At 45.6% G+C, this 21,137-nt stretch overlaps 2 protein-coding genes across 4 annotated transcripts in view; one reads left to right on the forward strand and one right to left on the reverse strand.

Moving 5' to 3' along the window:
- Positions 1–3,252, forward strand: part of CHRNA5 (cholinergic receptor nicotinic alpha 5 subunit) — a 30,419-nt gene extending 27,167 nt beyond the window's left edge. Inside the window, exon 6 of the mRNA XM_019983860.2 lies at positions 501–3,252. Coding sequence (XP_019839419.2) covers positions 501–662 — 162 coding nt within the window. The 3' untranslated portion in view covers positions 663–3,252. The remainder of the gene's footprint in view (positions 1–500) is intronic.
- Positions 333–19,601, reverse strand: CHRNA3 (cholinergic receptor nicotinic alpha 3 subunit). Of its 3 annotated transcripts, XM_070775316.1 has the most exons (7): positions 17,737–17,945; positions 17,528–17,667; positions 17,370–17,414; positions 16,158–16,267; positions 10,082–11,093; positions 4,858–4,982; positions 333–607 (listed from the first exon to the last, which is right to left on the reverse strand). In XM_070775316.1, the coding sequence occupies exons 1-7, from the start codon at positions 17,852–17,854 to the stop codon at positions 604–606; spliced, it is 1,554 nt and encodes a 517-aa protein (XP_070631417.1). In that variant the 5' UTR covers positions 17,855–17,945; the 3' UTR covers positions 333–603. The 3 variants fall into 3 exon arrangements, with proteins under 3 accessions (XP_070631417.1, XP_019839418.2, XP_070631418.1); XM_019983859.2 differs by lacking the exon at positions 17,737–17,945 and adding an exon at positions 19,261–19,601 and having other exon boundaries at positions 333–4,982; XM_070775317.1 differs by lacking the exon at positions 17,737–17,945 and adding an exon at positions 18,379–18,501 and having other exon boundaries at positions 333–4,982.
- Between the last annotated feature and the right edge of the window lie 1,536 nt (positions 19,602–21,137).

The raw sequence follows: 21,137 nt of genomic DNA on the forward strand, positions 1-21,137 counted from the left end.
TCAGGATCTTTTCTAATGAGTCAGTTCTTCGCATCAGGTGGCCAAAGTATTGTAGTTTCAGCTTCAGCATCAGTCCTTCCAATGAATATTCGGGGTTGATTTCCTTTAGGATTGACCGGTTTGATCTGAACTCATGAGCTTAGGTTAAAATGGTCCCTAGGAAATCCAGAACTAAATAAAGCAAGTGAGGCGAGGAAGAAGATTAACAGCTGTTGAATGTATATTATTCTGAACCAACTTTTCATTTGTCATGAGATTAACTTCAGGCTGGATTGTCTTTAAAAATTAAAACAAACACTCCTGGGCCAGAATAATTAATAGAAATAACTATATATAGTAAGAATTAAAAATATTTTTAAAGTTTATTGTAAGATATGCAAGTACTATATTTTATTAAAAATCGATTAAAATAAGCCACTTGTATTATAAGTTGACGTGTAAATTTACAAATTGTGTCTTAATTATTTAACATTGGTTTTTGTTTTTTTTTTTTGGTACAGGTTGTTGAAGATTGGAAATTCATAGCCCAGGTTCTTGATCGGATGTTTCTGTGGACTTTTCTTCTGGTTTCAGTTGTTGGATCTCTTGGGCTTTTTGTTCCTGTTATCTATAAATGGGCAAATATAATAGTACCAATTCATATTGGAAATGAAAATAAGTGACACTTTCCAAGGGGTTGTAGTAGGAATTTAGTTAAAAGGCACATATTTCTTATGGCACCTATGAATTACAAAAATGTAAATTGTGTTTAAAATTTGATGCAACCAGCATCAGTTTATCTCAATAGATCGCCCATTAAAATATTTAGCTGCATGACTGAAGTAGTAACTGAGTGAATAATATTTGATCTTCTAAAAATAATAGCACAAAATATTATCTAAACTGAACTAATAAAAATCTAATGTTTGTATCCTGGCAAATAATTCTACTTTGTAATCAGCAGTGAAGTTCATCTTTTGACTGTGCTGGAAAATCCTGTTGTATTTGAAGACTGATTTCATTTGGTAAAAGTACACATTTAAAAATTCTCTCTGTCCTGTATTTACTGCATAACAGCTACAGTATACTGTTGTTTTAAGTAAGCTGGCTACTTGGTATGATAATGATTGAATATGATGCAGCTTTTTTATAACCAGTATTTTTAAAAAATGAAAAATGGGAATTGGGAATTCCTTTAAGGCTTACTTTATTTTGTAGATGCTTAAACTAAACAATTATTAACTATTTTTACAGCTTACCTTCCATTATCAGGTCATACAATAGACAATTCCTATGGACGTGCAGTATAGCATATCCCTAACATTATTTCAATTCTCTTGTCTACTTTTTGCACAATTAATAGGACCACCTTTTTATATAAATTCTGGTAGCATCTTTTGATCCTTGACCTTAGAAGTGTCCACTACAACTAAGTGAATCCCATTTTAAGAACTCGTCTGTGTATAGTACTGAATTGTTCTGTGAGAAAACCATCTTCTAATATTAAAGGTGATATTCTAATTATGTATAAGCACACTGTTACATACCTGTGATGTTTCAGTTTTACCTCTTTCCTTCCAAAAATTACAGTACAGTAGTAGAATATTAGAGTTGTGAGGGCCTTTAGATGTAATCTAGTCTTAGCCTATTACTACTTATTCAGTATAGTATCATGTATCGCAGGTAGACAAGTTAAAATTTCATCTCTAACTTTTCCTGATTCAGCTATGACCAGGAGGAAAATACTGATAGAAATCTTGCATTCAATTTAGAGTTCTTAGCTCTCGACACAACAGATACCTTATTTATTTTTAGTAAGCAACAGGTCTAAGTTCAAGTCAACACTCTTTGGAAGGCAGAGGGGATCCTATCTAATTTGCATTTTATTGTAGGCAGGTGTTTAGTGCTATTTAATGAGTGACAGTCTCCTGATTTGATGAGTTTAAATAAGTCTGCTGGTTGTCACAGCTTGTCTATATCCCCGATCCTTCTTCTTATATCCCCACTACCCTTACTTTAAAAAGTGAAAGTCATCCAGTCGTGTCCGACTCTTTGGGACCCTGTGGACTGACTATACAGTCCATGAGATTCTCCATGCCAGAATACTGGAGTGGGTAGCCTTTCCCTTCTCCAGGGGATCTTCCCAAACTCAGGTCTCCTGCATTGCAGGTGAATTCTTTACCAGCTGAGCCACCAAGGAAGCCCAGGAATACTGGAGTGGTACCCTATCCCTTCTCCAGTGGATATTCCTGACCCAGGAATCGAACTGGGGTCTCCTGCATTGCAGGTGGATTCTTTACCAGCTGAGCCACCGTGGAAGCCTTACTTAAAAAATTTACATGTAAATACATTTTATAGAAATCTCTTTTAGCTTATTGAAACATGAGTCACGGTGGGCTGCAATTTTGTCAGTTTTGTTTTTGCATAGGAAAAACATCATAATGACTAGTGAGAAGATTAAAACAGTCTCTGTAAATCATCATCTTTTGCCAGTACTCAGATTCAGAAGTAGAGTATGGGATATGCTCTGTTTAATAATTTATCTAAAGCAATGGTTCTCAACCAGGGGCAGTTTTGTCTCTGAGGGGACACTTAAAATCCTTGGAGACATCTTTGGTCATTGTACCTGGCAAGGGGTGGGGTTATGTTATTGGCATCTAGTGGGTAGGGGCCAGCGTGCTACTAAAGATCCTACAGTGTACAGGACAGATCTGCCCCTCAACACAGAATTAATCTGGCCCCAAATGTTACCAGTCCTAAGGGTGAGAAATCCTGTTCTGAAGGCTCATTAACAACGAATGTGTGGCTAAGAATAATCTCTCTCCAGTTCAGTTTAGTTCAGTCACTCAGTCGTGTCCGACTCTTTGTGACCCCATGAATCGCAGCACGCCAGGCCTCCCTGTCCATCACCAATTCCCAGAGTTCACCCAAACTCATGTGCATCGAGTCAGTGATGCCATCCAGCCATCTCATCCTCTGTCGTCCCCTTTTCCTCCTGCCCCCAATCCCTCCCAGCATCAGGGTCTTTTCCAGTGAGTCGACTCTTCACATGAGGTGGCCAAAGTATTGGAGTTTCAGCCTCAGCATCAGCCTTTCCAATGAACACCCAGGACTGATCTCCTTTAGGATGGAATGGATGGATATAATCTCTCTTAATCATTTAGAATTATGCAAGATAAATAAGGCTATCCAAAATGAGGGCATGGTCCTAGGACTCTTGAAAAACAGTAAAAATAAAAAAAAAAAGTGCATGGTAAGAAATGATAGTAGTGAGGTCTTGCTGAAATGATATAAACTTCAAGGAGATCATGAGCTAAATAAGAAAACCATTGTGAAATCTGTTGTGATACTGAACCAGACAATTCTTCCCATTTCTGAACAGCAAGGTTTTTCTTTTTTCTCATCCAGCTATGTCTCCACCACTAAAAAAAACCCTACAGTTTCTGTAATTAGTCCAGTTTTACATGGTCCACAGCACAGCATGCTACTTATCACTGTAGAAGAATTATACTTTGACATTTTTTTTACCTAATCCAAAGGCTGGTTAAATGTTCATTTACCTATAATACTCTTGACATTTTTCTTGCGTGAATCTTTTTTTTTTTAACAAAAGTCAAGACAACTGGATAATAAGTAAGCTTTGAAATGCCAAAAGCAAAGCCAGTAGTGTGATGATAGGAACCTCTATTAAGAAAAAGCTTACATGTTAAGACCTAAAACAATTAAGCTCTCAGAAGAAAACAGGACAAATGCTTTATGACATTAGATTTGGCAGTGGTTTCTTGGATATGACACAAAAAAGCACAGGTAAGAAATGAAAAAAACAGACAAATTGGACTTCTTGAAAATTTTAAAAATTTGTGCATCAGAAGATACTATCAACAGTAATGAAGACAACCCACAGAATGGGAGAAAATATTTGCAAATCATGTATCTGATAAAGGATTAATATCCAGAATATAAAGAGAACTCCTAAAACTTAAAAAACAACCCAATTCAAAAATGGGCAAAGATCTTGAAGAGACATTCCTCCGAAGCAGACACAAGAATGGCCACTAAACACATGAAGAATGCTCAAAATTACTAATAATTAGAGAAATGCAAATCAAAACTACAATAAGATACCGCTTCACAACCGGTAGGTTTGCTATTGTCAAAAAAAAACCCAGAAAACGATAAGTACGATGAGGATGTAGAGAAACTCGTGCGTTGTTGATAGGAATGTAAAACGGCACAGCCCTGGTGGAAAACAGAATGGCAGTTCCTCAAAAAATTAAAAATAGAATTAACAAATGATCGAACAATTCCACTTCTCGGTATGTCCCTAAAAGAACTGAAAGCAAGGTACAGAAGAGAGATTTGTACACCCATGTTCGTAGCAGCATTATCCACAACCGGTAAAACCTGGGAGCAACCCAAGTGTCCATCAACAGATAAATGGACAATAAAATGTGTATACTTGCAACTGAGTATTATTTAGCCTTAAAAAGTAAGGAAATTCTGCAATATGCTACAACACGGATGAACCTTTAGGGACATTCTGCAACATGAAACAGGCCAGTCACAAAAAGACAAATATTGTGTGATTGCACTTACATGAGTACTTAGCTTAGTCAAAATCATAAAGACAAAGTATTATGATGGTTGCTGGGGAGAGGGGAGAATGGGGGGTGATTGTTTAACTGGTCTAGAGTTGGGTGGGATGGTGGTGATGGTTACATAACAATGTGAATATATTTACCACTGAACTGTGGACTTAAACGTGGTTTAGATGATAAATTTTATGCTGTGTACTTTACAATGAAAACTAAAAAGTGAGCCCCCTCTCCCTCAACGCCCACAAATAACCTCATAAATAACACACAGTTTAGTTCTTACGCGTCGTCCCTGGTCATCAAGGGTTGTAGAAACAATCCTGCCGTCCCTAAAATGCACACCAGGATAAAAACCCACAGAAAAATACGATCAATCACCATGGCAACATATTTCCAATCGTCTTGAATCTGAAAGACAAAAACAAAAATCATGAGAGGAAAAAATAAAGCAGGAAGGAAAAGGCAAACTGAACATATTTTCAACAAATATTTAATAAATGGGTTTCAAGAGGAGAAGAAACCATTCTGCTGCCAACATGCAAGAAAACTTTTTTTTCCTAATTAATGTAGTCTGAGGAAATCTCCCTTCTCACATTTCTCTTTATGTACTAGAGAAACAAGAATAAAGTGTCATATTAAATGCTTTAAAATCAGAAATTTCTTTTTTTAAAGATTTTTTTTGATGGGAACCATTTTTAAAGTTTTTATTGGATTTGTTACAATATTGCTTCCGTTTTATGTTTTGGTTTTCTGGCCGGGAGGCATGTGGGGTCTTAGGTCCCTGACCAGAGATCGAACCTGCACCCCCTGCCCTGGAAGGTGAAGCCTTAACCACTGGACCGCCAGGGAACTCCCATAAATAAGAAATTTCTTAATATATACATAACCCATTTCCCCCACCCCCCAAAATTGAATTCTAATTTATAAAGTTAGTTAAACCAGTTATTTGACTTATACTTCTGTGGGAGGATTCTGGGCCCTTGTTAGAATAGCTAAAGCAATCCAACATCATTTACCATTATTTCAAAGTACTAGCTCTTATCCAGTTTTAGATTCTAATTTCCTTTTAACATCTGTTTCAAAAATGAAACAAGCACACCAGGGCAAGCCCCTCATCACTCTTTCTCTCACACAGTCCCCCTGTCCACAATACCCAACTAGCCAACTATCATCTTCAATTATAAGGCCAAAGTATCAGGGAATTCTGTATAATTATAGGACAGGTTCAAAGTCAGAAACAATTGCTGACAATAAAGTAAAAGATGGAAGAAAGAGCGAGTCTAATTGTATATAATAGAGCTTCAAATTCTGGCTTGAAATAGGAAGGAGAATTGCACATTAATTATACTCCTAGACAACTCAGAAAGCAAGGAAACCATAATTGGATTGAGAAAAAGAGAACCCATGAATCAACTGATTTTTTAAGAAATAATCACATAATAAAGAGGCAGCATGTGATTTTGTAATTTAATTAAGTGGACTGAGATGGGGCTGGGAGACCAAGATTCTATTTCACCATTAGGAACTTGAGTCAATGCATCCTCTCGATGACACTGAGAAGTCAAAGGATTAGAACTATAATGCCCTGTTTGCCACAAGGTACTTTATTCAAATCCCTAAGACTGGTTTGTAAAAGCTTCAAGTATAAAATAGACCCTGTAATTTCTACTAACCCCGCTACTGGCTAAACCTCCTAAGGCTCTAGGAAGCAGTGGGGTGGAAAAAGCAAGACTTGTTACAATTCCCAGCTCTGCTGCTTTCTAGGTGTGAGAATCTGGTTCAAATATGTGACCTCGCTTAGCCTCGGTTTCCTCATTGGTAAATCAGGGATAAGAACAGTACCTACTTCAGAGAGTTGTTATGAAGATTAAATGAAATACGTGCCTGGCACAGGGTCCTTAATGAATAATACCAATTGATATTAATGCTGATTTTAAAAATGAGGCATTATAAATCTCCCTCTGACAGCATTTCACATGGTTTAGCCTGGTGAAGAAAGAGTGAACTCGGGTCTTACACATAATACAAATAGTGCTGCAAAGAGATCTGGGGGAAAATTAACTGTATGTCTGACTCTGGGTATTTCGGCACAATGCTATTGGCTGTTCTCTGGAAACTTTGGCACCGATGATGCGTGAACAGGTAGATGCGTGTTAGGCAGAATGGTAACCTGGCCCAAGTGCCTGGTGTCATCCCTCAGCCCAACCCCGGAGATATCCCAGAAAAGAGACTGCAGTAAAGACGGTCAGAAACACGCACGGGTGTGGCTTGGTGAGTGTGAGCATGAGCGTGGGGTTGGAGGAGGAGGGTCTTGTTAGAAGGAAGAACTGGAGAGGGATTGATTGTGCTCTTCTCCCCCAACCCTGTGCCTCCTTCCAGCCTGCTACTCCTGGCCCAGACAGGCAGGTGGGGCCACTTGTGAGCAAAGTGGAGCTGGGAAGAGAGAGGAGAAAAGGTGCCCACTGACTGGCGGGGCCTGAGACGTCCCGCCTCACTCCCCACATCAAAGATGAAACCACCACAGCGGAGTGAAAGGGACGAGGAGGAGATCTTGAGGGACAAGGTGACAGAAGAATAAAAAGAAAGCACACGGCTTTCAATCAGCAAAAGAAGTTTCATGTTTCTAAAGCACGACAAGAACCGGGGCAAAAAAAAAAGTAAATGCAAAACATGAAATAAGATGCCCGAAATTTAACCCTCGGAAATCAGTAATTACAATACATATAAATAAATCGTTGATCAAAAGTCAGACTCTGGTTGGAATGAATGAAGTAACAGATATACATACATCTATAGATATATCTCTGTATCTATATCTCAACCAAACAAGTGTCTCAGGCTTATTAGCTCAGAAGATCATGGCTCTGATCTGTGCACGCCTCCAAGACCTCAAGAGCAACTCATGCAATGGAACCAGTCTTGAAGGATCAGCTGTCAAAACCGTCAAACGAAAGTATTAACAGGAGACCCACAAGCTCCCTGACTAGTTTTCTAATTTGTAACCCAATCCTACCTTAACTCTGAATTTAGAGTGTTAGTTAAACTCCTCACAAGTGTGAGCAAGTAAGGGGCACCAACACAGCTCGAGAAGAGCCAAGGCAGGAGACACGGTGACACTCCTGTCCCTGTGGGGCCTGGTGTGTCCAGGGACAGTCATTCACGGGCTCCCAGCACCCTCATGAGATGGCTCTGGGAGAACTGGGCCTGTTTGGTTTGAATTCCTAGGAGGTCAGGACAGGTAAAACCAGCCAAGTTGGAGCCGGGGAATTAGGAAATTAAAACATCTCTGGGAAATTATGTACACAGCAGTGTGTCAGTCACACAGTAAGATAGAAAAAGGAATCCTTCCGACAGCCCAACTCCCCAGAGCACTGAGTAGGCATCTTTATTCTAACACCTGCCACCCTTTCACAAACAGCAATCCACTGCCCTGTGGTCCAGATTTCTGCATTCTCTGGAAAAACAATGGGACCACATCACCAGATGACCAGAGGTGAGCAGTGGCTGCCTCATGAAATGAACCATGTGCCTCTAGTTGCGAGCAGCCAAACACATAAGTGTAAAGCTTCCCCATCATTAATACCTATCACTATTTCTAACCGAAGATTTTTGGAGGAAATAGAAGTCCACCCAATTATCACTCCAAAGAAGTGATGATTTTAAAAGTAGATAAATGTTAGAGAGTATCTGCAAAAGTGCTTAGTGTTAGACCAACAAGAGGTTTTCACTAATCATGTACTCAATGTCCAACAATTGCTTCAACAGAATCTGAAGGCAGGCCTGGCCTTTTGGCTAAATTTCTGACATCATCGGGCGGCTGTGCATTGTTACAGTCACAAGATGGGCACAGAGTTGCTCGGATGGGTGGGGTGAGGAGATAGGGCTACTGTCTCTGTCTCCCTCCTGTCTCATCCACTCCTATTAATATGCCATTCACAGCTGAAAGAGGGGATCTAGACATTCCCTACCAACATTAATTACCTCCAGGGCATCAGGAAATGAAATTATCTAGTAATTAGCTCTCTGCTAATAAGCAACTTAAGGCAGAGCATAATAACCTTGGGGGTAAACAGAGTGGGAGCAGCCAAACACGTAACGCTTCCCCATCATTAATACCTATCACTAGTTCTAAAATAAGATTTTTGGACAAAATAGAAGTCCACCCAATGAAAAAACCATGGGCAAGCGTGTGAATAGATATTTCACAAAAGAAGATATCCAAATGGCCCATAAGCATATGAAAAGGAGACCCATTCATTACTCAACCAGGACATGCTAATTAAAACATCAAGTGATGCCACTTCACCCCGCTGGCGAGGAGAGGCGGCAGCTGGGGACTCGCAAACGTCGCCAGTGGGTGTGTCAATCGGCTTAAACATTTTGGAAACCTGACAGTATCCACTTAAGTGGAAAATACATCTCTGCAGTGAGCCAGCAGTGCCGTCCTTAGGTGTGTATCCAGGAGAAACGAACGTATGTATTCACCAAAGATATGTATAAGAACATTTAGAGCCGCTTTATTCACAATAGCCCCAACCTGGAAACACCCAACAATTGTAGATGGAATTAATAAACAGAAGGTGGTGTTGTCTTATTGCAGAATACTACACAGCAGTAACAAGCCCAAAGGATGAACCTCAGACGTTTTGTACATTTTGTTGAAAGAAATAAGTCAAATATGAAAGAGGTTATGCAATGCTACTTATATGAATTTCAAGAGTAAGTAAAATCAGGGACTTGCCTGGTAGTCCAGTGACTAAGAGTCCACTCTCCCAATGCAGGGGGCCCAGGTTCAATCCTTGGTCAGGGAACTAGATCCTGTATGCCACAACTAAAAGCTAGTGCAGCCAATAAGTTTTAAAACATTTTCTAAAGAATAGGTAAAATTAATGGAAAAGAGGCCAGGCTCAGCGGCTACTAAGGAGGGAGGGAGTGGGGTACTGACTGCGAGCGAGGGGCACAAGGGAGCTTTCTGGGCACTGGAAATGTTCTATGTCTTTATCTAGATCATGGTTCCACGAGTGTACACATAATGTAATAATTCACTGAACTGTATGCACACTTAAGACACGTGTACCTTATGTAAATTACACCTACAGGGGGATGGGGGGACACAATCAGTCAAGTTTAAAACGTCAGCTCAGCTAATCAATACTAATTGGAGATCATCTGGTCTCACTCCCTCTTCCAGCCTACCTCCTAATCCATTCTCTCTTGGCATTAGGAGTTCCTATGGCCTAAACGGCTGGCAGCCCAGGAGCTAAATGCAAGGCACTACATACAACCTTTATCATCCCATTTTACAGAAGACAAGACAGGCTCACACAAGTGAGGCAACACATCCAGGGATATGTAACTGGTACATGGAAGAGCAGGTCTGAAAACAGCTCACTGATGCCAGTGAGTTAAGTCTAATTCCTTAACCCCACCCTAAGCCTTGTCCACAAAGAACCAATAAATGTCTGTTGAATGAGTGAATGCTAATGTAATAACAGACACAGCCTTACCTCTTTGGCTTCATTTTGTGCTTTCATATTTTCAGCAATATACTTGACACTTTGGATAGCTTCTTTGATTTCCGGTGACAGAGCAGAGAGGGACAGCACAGCGTCAACAGACTCAGAACTGGAGCTTCTCGTGAGGTTGGCACTGAAATTGGAGATTTTTGCCCTGCGATGGTGGCAGTAGCCGCACAGCCCGTCCTGGCAGGGGTAGCCTTCCTTGCAGACCTTGGACTCTATGCGGCTGAAGCAATTCAGGTTTGAGAGCTCAGCGCTATAGAAGGGTCTTGGCCTCTGAGTGTTGCCCTCGTTGCTTGCTGGCCTGGTCATGAACATGACCCTGGGAAGCAAGTTCAAGAATATGGTCTTCACCCATGCGGGCATCGTGTGGGTGGTCGGGGTCCTGTAGTGCACGTTGAGCACGAAGACGGTGATGACGATGGACAAGGTTACAAAGATCATGGTGAAGAGCAGGTACTCGCCGATCAGGGGAATCACCAGTGAGGTGGACGGGATGGTCTCGGTGATCACCAGGAGAAACACGGTCAAGGAGAGGAGCACTGAGATGCAGAGGGTCACCTTCTCACCGCAGTCGGAAGGCAGGTAGAAGACGAGCACAGTCAGGAAGGAGATGAGCAGGCAGGGGATGATGAGGTTGATGGTGTAGAACAGGGGCAGGCGCCGGATGTAGAGCGAGTAGGTGATGTCCGGGTAGATCTCCTCGCAGCAGTTGTACTTGATGTCGTGCTTGTAGCCAGGGGCTTTGATGATGGCCCACTCGCCGCTCTCCCAGTAGTCCTTGAGGTTCATGGAGGAGCCGATCAGGACCAGGTCGATTTTTGCCTTGTCGTAGGACCAGGAACCGAACTTCATGGTGCAGTTCTGGTAATCAAACGGGAAGTAGGTCACGTCGATTTTGCATGAGCTCTTAAAGATGGCTGGGGGGATCCAAGTCACTTCCCCCGTGTACTTGAGTAAAGCTTTGGTCTTGTCGTCCACTTGGAAATCCCCAACAGCACTGTGAAAACAAACGGGAGGTGTGTGGCACACATGTGGTCATCTAGTCCAGCCTCTCACACTGCCAGCTGGTAAACAGCAAGTGGCGACTTGTAAAACTGCAGAATGTAAGTGTTCAAAGGGCTATAAAAAGTCTCCCAGGCCACCATTCCATTTACCAATGGGGATACTGAGGCCCAGGACCCCCCACCCACAGACAGTCTGACACACTCATCATCATTCTCCCCAACCCAGGCCATGTCACTGGTTCATTCCACACCATACAACTCCCTACTTGAAACTTATCGAGTGTGTGCATGCTCAGTCGCTTCAGTTGTGTTCGACTCTGCAACCCTGTGCACTGTAGCCCGCCAGGCTCTTCTGTCCATGGAATTCTCCGGGCAAGAATACTGGAGTGGGTTGCCATTCCCTCCTCTTGGAGATCTTCCCGACCCAGGGATCCAACCCACATCTCGTGCATCACAGGTGGATTCTTTACCCACTGAGCCACCTGGGAAGCCCTGATATTTACTGAGATACTCCAAATGCGAGGGAGTTTTCTCCTTTAATTAATAAAAGAAATTAATGAACGTGGCCGTTTGGAGGCAGGTGTTCAGGTCCCTATAGTTTAGTCCTTGTAATGCCGCCTCCTTCTGTCCTCAATTGGGTGTGCAATATGTGTACACCCATGCATGCAGAGCACACCCTCGACCTCCAAGGGCTGTGGAGTCCACCGTGGGCACCCACTCCCATTAAACTGAGCCCTGTTAGATGGGTCTATTACCAGGCCCTGTCTCTGGATTCTGGTTCTCCGGTTCACCACACTCCCCCATTCTTCCCTGCACTGTTCTAGAAAGAATAATCACATTTTCTGATTCCTTGTCTTTTAAACCCAGCACAGCAGGTTCCTTTGCCTTCTGTGTCCCTATCCTTCCCCATTTCTCCCCCACACTCCTTCTCCCTTAGCTACATCCACCCTGACTTCCTCTCTAGGCAGAGATATATATTATTCTTAGAGTTGGCTTGCTGGCATTTATCAGCTGGCTTGTGCAGTGGAAGATTTGCTGTCGACCAACTCAATACCCTGTCCAGTCTCGCATCTGAGAGTGAAGCCAGCCAGTCCTCAAAACAATGGCTTTGCCCAGTGAAGGCTCTTGATGTTTCCCTGGGTCAGCCAGCCTTTGACTGGTTTCTTAGAGTTGTGCATTTGAAGGCGTGCATGTCCTTCTAAAGGCAACAACTACCATACCAATTTGCCCAAAAAGCTGGGGGGGGGAAAAAAAAGACAAACCTAAACATTTAGAGATATCCTGTCCGGTTGTTATTGGATACCATTGTGTGAAGACAGAAGGGAAGTGTCTGCGGCCTGTCTCCTTGCTGGTCTCTGGCCCTCCCACCCTCCCATGTTCTGTTGAGCAGGACAGTCATTACATGTGGAACTTGATGTCAAATCCATTAAGCCCTTTACTCCAGCTGGACTGTCCCAAAGGTGCCCTGCGTTTATATGTTCTCAGCCCCACTTTATCATACTGGGCCCTCGATTCCCCAGAAGATGATTCCTGACCCCAGGAAGAAAGGAGGAGGGGTATGAGAAGTGGGGGGGTAGGGACCCACGCAATCCCAAGTGGACTTGACCACGTGGGGCAGGGAGGAGCTCTGGGAGGCTGGCCTACACTCCATGGAGGGCTGAAAGGACCCCTGGGAAGGCAGAAGCCTCCGGAACAACTTTCCTTAAGGCATCCTGGATCAACAAAATGGACCTTCAGAGCCCAGGCACTAGTCCGAGAGTTGGCAAGCTATGGCCCACTGGCTTGGCCCCTATTTCTGTGAATAAATTTTTATTGGTGCACACACCCATACACATTTGTGGCCTATTGTCTGCAAATATTAAGTGACAAGGACAGGGCTATATCGCCATGACAGAGGCTGTAAGGCCTCCAAAGCCTAAAATACTACCTGGTCTTTCAGAGAAAATCTTGATGATCCCTGCTCCGGTCTAAGCCCCTCATTTCCTTGAAAAGGAAACGGAAGGTCAGAGAGCAGGACTGCTTGCTCAGGGTCCCACAGAGTTTGTGGCAGAGCCTTGAACGCTCGGAACTTGAGTCTGGCCTTTTGGACACACACTTGAGGACTCACTGCCCACATCACCAGCAGAACTAGGTTACGTGGAACCCTATGAAGCTCAGATGTGAGAGTGTGGGGTCAAACACCGCCACCAGTGGTTCCTGCATGGGCTGCATGTGAACTCATGATTGTGGCGTGTGGGATCTAGTTCCCTGACCAGGGATCGAACTCAGGCCCCCTGCATTGGGACTGCAGAGTCTCAGCCACTGGACCACCAGGGAAGTCCCTACACAGAGCATTTTAATGCTTCAAGGGGACTACTGGAGGAGGGAACTCCCAAGCGGGTGACACAGAGTTGCGCTCTTACCCACAAAGGCTGTAAACAAAGACAGCAAAGACGGATAGATTGGACCCCTTATTAACATACTGTAAGAAAAATATGAAAAGTAATTGAATAACATGCAAGCACACAAAAATACAGCCACAGAACAGATGAAACGGATAACCTGACATTACAAATTAACCTATAAAAGCAACCTTTAGAGACTTTGAAAGAGCAGCGTAAATTAGAGACAGAAAAGGTAAGAATCTGGGTAAGCGACAGGAGTTCAATAAAGAACAGATGAAACGCAGGAAAGAATAGGAAAAAAGAAATTTTAAAAATCATTTCAGAAATAAAGACTAAAACATAACAACAAGCAGACACCATGGACAGTGTAGTGATTGAAACAAAAAGAGAAAGGAGAAAAATGTAAATCAAAAAGAGATAAAAGAATTTGAGAAAAAATAACAGAGAATATAGGTAAAGAAGTTGTAATTTATGTGAAAAAGGAGTTCCTGGAGAGATAAAGCAATAGAACAAAACAATCTTAAAAACTCTAATTCATAAAAAATTTACTGGAATAAAAGAAGTCTTATTATGTATATGATACAGAGTGAAACAACTAGATTTTAAAGGTAAATGAAAAATATCTTTGGGTTACTCAAGAAAAAGCTGGGTATGCATCCCAGCTGACTATGCATCCTAATGTTTCAGGATAGCCCTGGTTTATTTCTGTGGTCCAGGCACACTTATTAATAGAGTCCCTTTTCTCTCCCCAAAGTCACCAGATTATACAAGAAAAAGAAAATTAGATTGGCAATCGTTTTTGACAGCAATACTTCATACTAGAACATGAGTCAGCATTTTTAAGATTTTCATGGAAGGAAAATGTGAACCAAGGATTTTATATCAGCAAAATGACAAAAATATTACCTAAAAAGGGTACTGTGAGTTCTGAACGTGTGAGAACTTAGGGTATATGGTGTCCATGAACAATTTCTGAGGATTCTACTAGAGAACGAACTTCAGAAAACAAAAAACCATAGAAGAAACTGGCATAAGAAGGTAAAAGGTGTTTCTAGTGTGTTGAGATGAAACTTTCACCTGAGGTTTAGAGAAACTGAAGTTTTAGTTAGGAGAGAGGAGCTGGATGATTTTCTCTAAATGTTATTTTCAGCTTCAGATTCCAAGGAAATTCCTTTTGATATTTGTTCCTCTCCACATCTGCTTTGAAACATTTCACTACATCTCTCATTACTGTTAAAAGCATACATCCCTAAAGCACCCCAGCTGTTCACCCAAGACTGCCAGCAAGAAAACAGCTATGACTTTCAAATCATAAGATTAAAAGCTGTGCCCACTTTAATTCTATCTCAGGAAAAATTCTCACCACCCTGCCCAGCTCCCTAAGAGCCTCTGGACCAGGAGATTCGTAGGATGCCTCACATTCTGCAAACCAGTTAATTTATCCCCTGTCCCAGTTCTTTAAGTGCCAATTTACAAGTTGCATGAAAGAAATATGAATGCTGTCTTTTCTTGGGAAAGCAATAAATAAAACATGGAGCATCTTTGGAATGGATAAAGGACTCCTTCTTTTAGTTCTTTTAGCCCATGACTAGAAAGTGGGATTCAGCTCCTCTAGTCCCAATACTAATAGTAAAACATATTAATTTGTACTAATCTGGCAGACATACCTAAACATAGAACACTTTAAAATCAGATTCGACTAATTCTATATCAAGTGTTTTGCTGAAAAATGCTCACTGCTTTTTTCAAGACACTATAACTCCAGAGATAAGCACAGGTGCAAACATGAAGTTTTGCAATACCCAGAGAATAAACTAGTACATACTGTAAAATATCCATTAAAATTCTGTGTGTCTGAGATGGCTGGATGGCATCACTGACTGGACGGACATGAGTCTGAGTGAACTCTGGGAGTAGGTGATGGACAGGGAGACCTGGCGTGCTGTGATTCATGGGGTCGCAACGAGTCAGACACGACTGAGCGACTGAACTGAACTGAACAGAGGTTAAATGCGCAAAGTGTCAGGTTGGCATGTAAAGAGAGGCTGGTTTTGGAGGTGCCAGGATGTACAGGTTCAGACCAGCTGGAAAAGAACCTTTGAAAGTGAGAAAGAAGCAGGGCTTCCTGCCACTGGTGGGCAAAGGCGTACGTACAGCATCAGGCTGGGAGGGGAGCATCAGTTAGTTGAGTAGAAGAATGAAGCTTTCCCATGCCCTAACCATAGGGCCTGGTGGGACCTGACTTTCAGGGAGGTTCAGCTCCTGCCTTGGTGACCAATGCCCACTCCCATGTATCTCCTTCTTTGCCCTTCCTCTCTCTCACTGTATGTTTTGATATTATAACTCATGCCTGGCTTCCCTGATGTCTGGCAAACTCCTAGAGGCAAGAGGAGTGGTGGTTATTAATGTTTTGTGCCACCTTATCTCAACAACAACGGGATATGATTCTGACTTAAAGATGAGTTTTTAGCATGAGGAAAGGGAAGAGGGCTCTCAGGCACCACGTAACACCTGGCATATAGGAGATGCCCAATAAACACCTGTGGAATGAATCAGATGAATGAAGCCCTCTTGGCAAAGGTCTCAGGACGCCTAGGCTGTAAAGCACAGAAGGCCAAGGACCCCGGTCCAGGCTGACAGCCCCGAGAGGGTCGGGGCCACCCGGCACCTTACTTGTTGTACAGTACAATGTCTGGCTTCCAGATCTTCTGCGCAGGGACGCGCATGAACTCGGCCCCATCGTAGTCGGATGGGTTCCACTTCAGCTTGTAGTCGTTCCAGATCTGGGGGGAGGAGGTGGAGAAGGACCAGCGTGGTTTTACTTCTCTTGACACCACCCATCTTGGTGACCTCCCACCTCTGCCACACATCACAGAGCCATCTCCGTGAAGACCACACTGGCCCAGTTCCTCCTGTGGGTGCTAGTCACGGGGATAGCACTGGGCTGGTGCTGGCTGCCGGGAGCCACTGCCTCCATGGTTGGGGCAAGCTCAGCCCCCAACAATGAGTTAGGACCATTAGGGCTTTCTCCAGTCACTTCCAGCGCTAGGCCCAGGTCCATGCCTTATGCTCCTGCTGTTTACATTCCTGAAATGGCTCAGATATGCCATGAAGCCCTAATAACAGAGTGCTAATGACACATAGAATCCCCTTTCTATCTCCAAGTTGAGCAGGGTTGGCCTCTGAAGGGTTCTGGGGAAGGAACCATAATCCCACCAGGACCCAAGAAGTATCTGGGTGCAGAGGCTGGGAGAGCTGAGTCCTGAGTGCCTAAGGAGAGAAAGGACCGTAGGCTGTGGTCAAGGGGCATCTGTGCCACAGAGCGCTCACAGAAGGCTGCTCAGCTGACCGGCCAGTTGGCTGGACTGGTGGAAGAATCAGCCTTAGGTCAGTGGGTTATCTGTCCATGTCTGCACAGAGCTCCCTGGGGAGGACATGTGGGAGCCGATTTCTTTGGTCTCAACCTGAACAAGAAAATCCAGAACCCCAGCTCCCACCCTCCCAACTACAACGGCATATGATTCTGACTTAAGCATGAGTTTTTAGCAAGAGAAAGGGAAAGAGGTGTCTCAGGCAGCACCCTAGAGTCAGAGGTCAGGGCTCTAGGCCTGGGTCTGCGCCATTTTGTGTGAGCATGTGGGGCGGGGCAGGGTCTCTCTCTCTTTCCAGGCTTCAGTCTCTTGTCTGTGACTTGAGGGGCTGGACCCTGCAGTCCTTCCAGGAGGGTGTAGGGCACTGCATGTGACCCCAAGCCCAGGAAGAGACAGACCAGCTAGTCAGTGGACCCCATCTAGGTCCACATCTAGGCCCTTTGTTCTCGTTCAGGGATAGCAAATAAAATAGTCACCACCAGGGGGCAGCAGTGCTCAGGGTCTGGTCACTTACTTGCTTGAGCCACAGGTTAGTCTCCATGATCTGGTTTACTTCATCCTAGAAAGAGAGATTAAAGTAGATGGTGAATTACAAAAACAAGGCTGGTTCTGGGAAAGGCTCTTCCAGAAGCTCCATCCCCCACGGCCACGGCTTGTGGCTCTGACACTCACCACCTTCACCAGCTGAGACATGGACACCTCAAACTGGATGATGACCGGGTCAGACACGTTGGCCACTGGCCGGATGATCTCGTTGTAATCTTCAAACAGGCGCTCAAACAGGCGATGCTCGGCGTCGGAGGTGCTGGCCACTGAGGGAAGTAGCCCCGTCAGATCCTGGGGTAGTCATCACTTTCCCCCTCCCCAGGAACATCACGTACCCACAGCCTCCCCTCCACCTGCTGGCGGTACTCTCTGGAACTCCAGACTTTCAGACCAGTCCCGCTCCTTCAAGTTTACAGACGAGAAAACTGAGGCCCAAGACAGAAGGGATTCCATCAGATCACACACATTCGGTGAGAAGCACAGAGGTTACAAGCACAGGCTCTGAATTCGGATAGATCTGGTGCAAATCCTGACAGACTGCCTGGCAGTGATGTGAACTGAGGCAAGTGGCTTGACCTCTCAGTGCTGGCATGTGGTAAGAGCTCAAGAACCATCATCTCTGTTATTACAGGGCAGGGGCGATACAAGTGAAGTCTGCCAGGGCACAGCCACAATGGAGAGATGACCAGTCCACTCCCAAGGCAGGGGCACCCCAGGGTCAGAGGGAGACTGCAGCCCAGGACTGGGACTCTCCTCCTTCCCACCCAGGACCTTGCAGGGGTTTGGCCACCAAACGTCTTAGAAGCCGGGTGCCTACATGGCTCCCATGATCTCAGAGTGTGACCCACGGTCCCTGCGAATGATGTCTTCACATCTTGATCAAAGACTCTTCTCTCTCTGAAACCCCTGGCGACCCCCTTTGTTTATAGGCCACACCCCAGGCATTCTGAGTCAGCTGTCTTTTGCTTCTCGCTTACAGTTCTGGGAGAAATCTGGGGATGGGGATGAGGGGAATCCTTGGTGAAGTTCAGCTCAACTTCTCCAGGGATTTTGACTGCCCTCCCCGCTCCGCCCCGCAGATAAAGACTGGGCCACAGTCAGGAGCTCCGTGTGGAGCGGACGGCGCTCTGTGTAGTGGGGGCCTCAGCCCCGGAAGGCAGGATCAGCGCTCTGAGTGCATGGTCGCAACGTCGTCTCCCAACCGACATCCAGCCCAGCTGCAGGGACTGCCGTCAGCCCTGCCAAATCCCTCGCCCCCTCGTATTTACCACCCCTCGCAGGACACTCAAAAAGTTTTCTGGCGTCGTCGGGTCTGGGCCGGTGTTTCCCTAACAGGCTCCTCTAAGCAACCTGGCGGAAGGCGGGGAGGCGCCAGCAGCGCCTGAGAGGCGAGGACAAAGAGGAGAGGCTGGCGCCCCGAAACGACTCCCCTCCGCCCCCAGGTGGCCTTGGTCAAGCCTTTAGCCCTCAGCTTCCCCATCTATTCGTAAAACGAGGAGGTGGGCGGGATGCGGAGAGTGGAACCCGCGGCCTGGGCGCGCCAGTGCGCCAAGCAGGACGACAGGCAGGGCTGGGACTCGAAACTGTAACCCCGGGCTGGGGAAGAAAGGCCCCCGGTGCGGGCCCTCCCCGCGCCTCCGGGCCGCGCCCAGAAGACTCTCAAGAATGGGGGATTCGAGGGGGAAACACGCACGCACCCACCCACCTCGCCGCCGGGTCGGAGCCAGACCACACAGGGTGCAGGGCCCCGGCCACGACGCCCTTGTCCCCGCCTCTCCGCGCTGCGCTCGGGGCCGCAACCCCTACGGACCCTGGGTCCCGGCTCGGTCCTCCGGGTCTCCGTTGCCCCGCGCCCGTACCTGGCAGCAGAAGCAGAAGCAGCAGCGGCGCAGCCGGGAGCGGCGAGAGCTTCGCGGAGCGAACACCGCGCGGGTGGGCGCCCATAGCGGGTCGGCCCGCGGGCCGGAGGCTCCGCGCGGACGGGGCGGGCGGCCGGCGGCGGGCGGGGCGCAGCGGGGCCGAACAATCCGGAGCCAGCGGGGCGGTGGCGGAGACAGACTCGCGCGGCCAGGCGCGCAGCGCAGCCGCCCCGCTCAGAGTCCGACCGGGGCCCGGCGCGCTGAGCCCCGACTGCCCCACCCACAACCTTAGCGCCGCCCCGCCCGCCCCCGCGCGGTTCCGGAGCCTCTAACCCGAGAGAGGTGCGCTCGCTCCTGGAAGATGGGCCCCAGGGCGCCAGTGCGCTGTGCTGAGCGCTCTCTCCCCTCGCTCTGTGGTCGGTGCCGCCCACGGACAGACGGCTCCGCGCCGGGCCAATCGGAGCAGGTCTTGACCGACCGCGGGGAAGAATAGGGGCCGCATCTCTGTCCCTGGCTTCCTGGGTGAATGGGAGTCTTCCCCATCCCCGGGGTTGGGGACCATCGGGCTAGACGGACGATCGTCTGTCTGCCTGGAAGACTCTAACGTACCTTCAAGACGAGGGCTCAGAATTTTGAAACTATTAAGTAATTGTTCAATATTTTAGGAGTGATAATGGTAATTGTGTTTTTAAAGAATCCTTATAGTTTACCACGAGGGAGAGGGTGTGAGTCCGTTGAAACAGTTTTGGCCCTGAGCTGGGGGTTTGTTATCCTATTCTACTATTGAGTATGTTTACAATGTCCCTTGATGAAAAAGTAAAATAAGAGAAAGAAATAACAAAAACGAGGCTTGGAGATGGAGCCAGCATAGAGAGCAGTGTGCTTTCCTGCCCTGGAACCCTGCAGAATCTCCACTGCCCACCGGCCCATCTGCACCCTGAGTGCTCCAGGACGGTTGTGTGATCAAGAGACAGCCCTGGGGCCCCTTGGCCTGTCTGACCACCCACTGGCAGTGCGGTGGGGTAGCTGCGGGCTTGCTTGCAGTCGCTTTAGCACAGGACAGGTGAGTCACCTTTATTATTTCTACAATGGTCCACCTACCCACATTAAAACCAAACCAAAGGAAACATTTTGCAAGACTGAGAAAATGTTTGTAAGAATTGGGACTTACTTTGAGGCCCCCATTTAGAGCATCCTCCTTGTCCTGGCAAGAAGCCCTTTATCTGAAAAATATTGCAAATCACATATCCAACAAAGGACTTGTATCCAGAACATCTAAAATAGCCTCAAAACTCAAAAGAGGGACTTCTCTGGTGGTCCAGTGGTTAAAAAGCCACCTTGAGATGCGGGGATGCCGTTCAATCCCTGGTCAGGGAACTAAGATTCCACATCAGGGAGCAACTAAGCGGGGCACCACAATCAGAGTCTGTGCACTGCAGTGAAAGATCCCATGTGTTGCAACTAAGACTTGATACAGCCCAATAAATACTTAAAAAAAAAAAAAAAGATTATCTTCCTTATTAAAAAAAAAAAAAAAACCTCAAAAGCAGGAATGGACGGGTATGAGGGATCTTATTAGAGTGATGCCAGTGTTCTAAAACTGAGTTATAGTGATAAACTTATTAAACTCATTGAATTGTACACTTAAAATGGGTGGATTTTGTGATACATAAAATGTAAAGTAAAAGTGTTAGTCACTTAGTCGTCTCCAACTCTTAGACTGTAGCCCGCCAGGCTCCTCTGTTCAGGGGATTCTCCAGGCAAGAATACTAGAGTGGGTTGCCATTTCCTCCTCCTTGGGATCTTCCTGACCCGGGGATTGAACCCAGATCACCTGCATTATAGGCAGATTCTTTACTGTCTGAGCCACCAGGAAT

Source organism: Bos indicus, chromosome 21 (genome assembly GCF_029378745.1).
Source record: "Bos indicus isolate NIAB-ARS_2022 breed Sahiwal x Tharparkar chromosome 21, NIAB-ARS_B.indTharparkar_mat_pri_1.0, whole genome shotgun sequence".
Taxonomy (NCBI): domain Eukaryota; kingdom Metazoa; phylum Chordata; class Mammalia; order Artiodactyla; family Bovidae; genus Bos; species Bos indicus.

Excerpts from the sequence above, each read along its gene's own strand:
- CHRNA3 (XM_070775316.1), bottom strand. The coding sequence starts at position 17,854 with ATGGAATCCCTTCTGTCTTGGGCCTCAGTTTTCTCGTCTGTAAACTTG. Across the intron at positions 17,668-17,736 it reads AGGTGGAGGGGAGGCTGTGG|TGGCCAGCACCTCCGACGCC; the intron begins GTACGTGATGTT and ends TACTTCCCTCAG. Across the intron at positions 16,268-17,369 it reads CTAACCTGTGGCTCAAGCAA|ATCTGGAACGACTACAAGCT; the intron begins GTAAGTGACCAG and ends TCCTCCCCCCAG.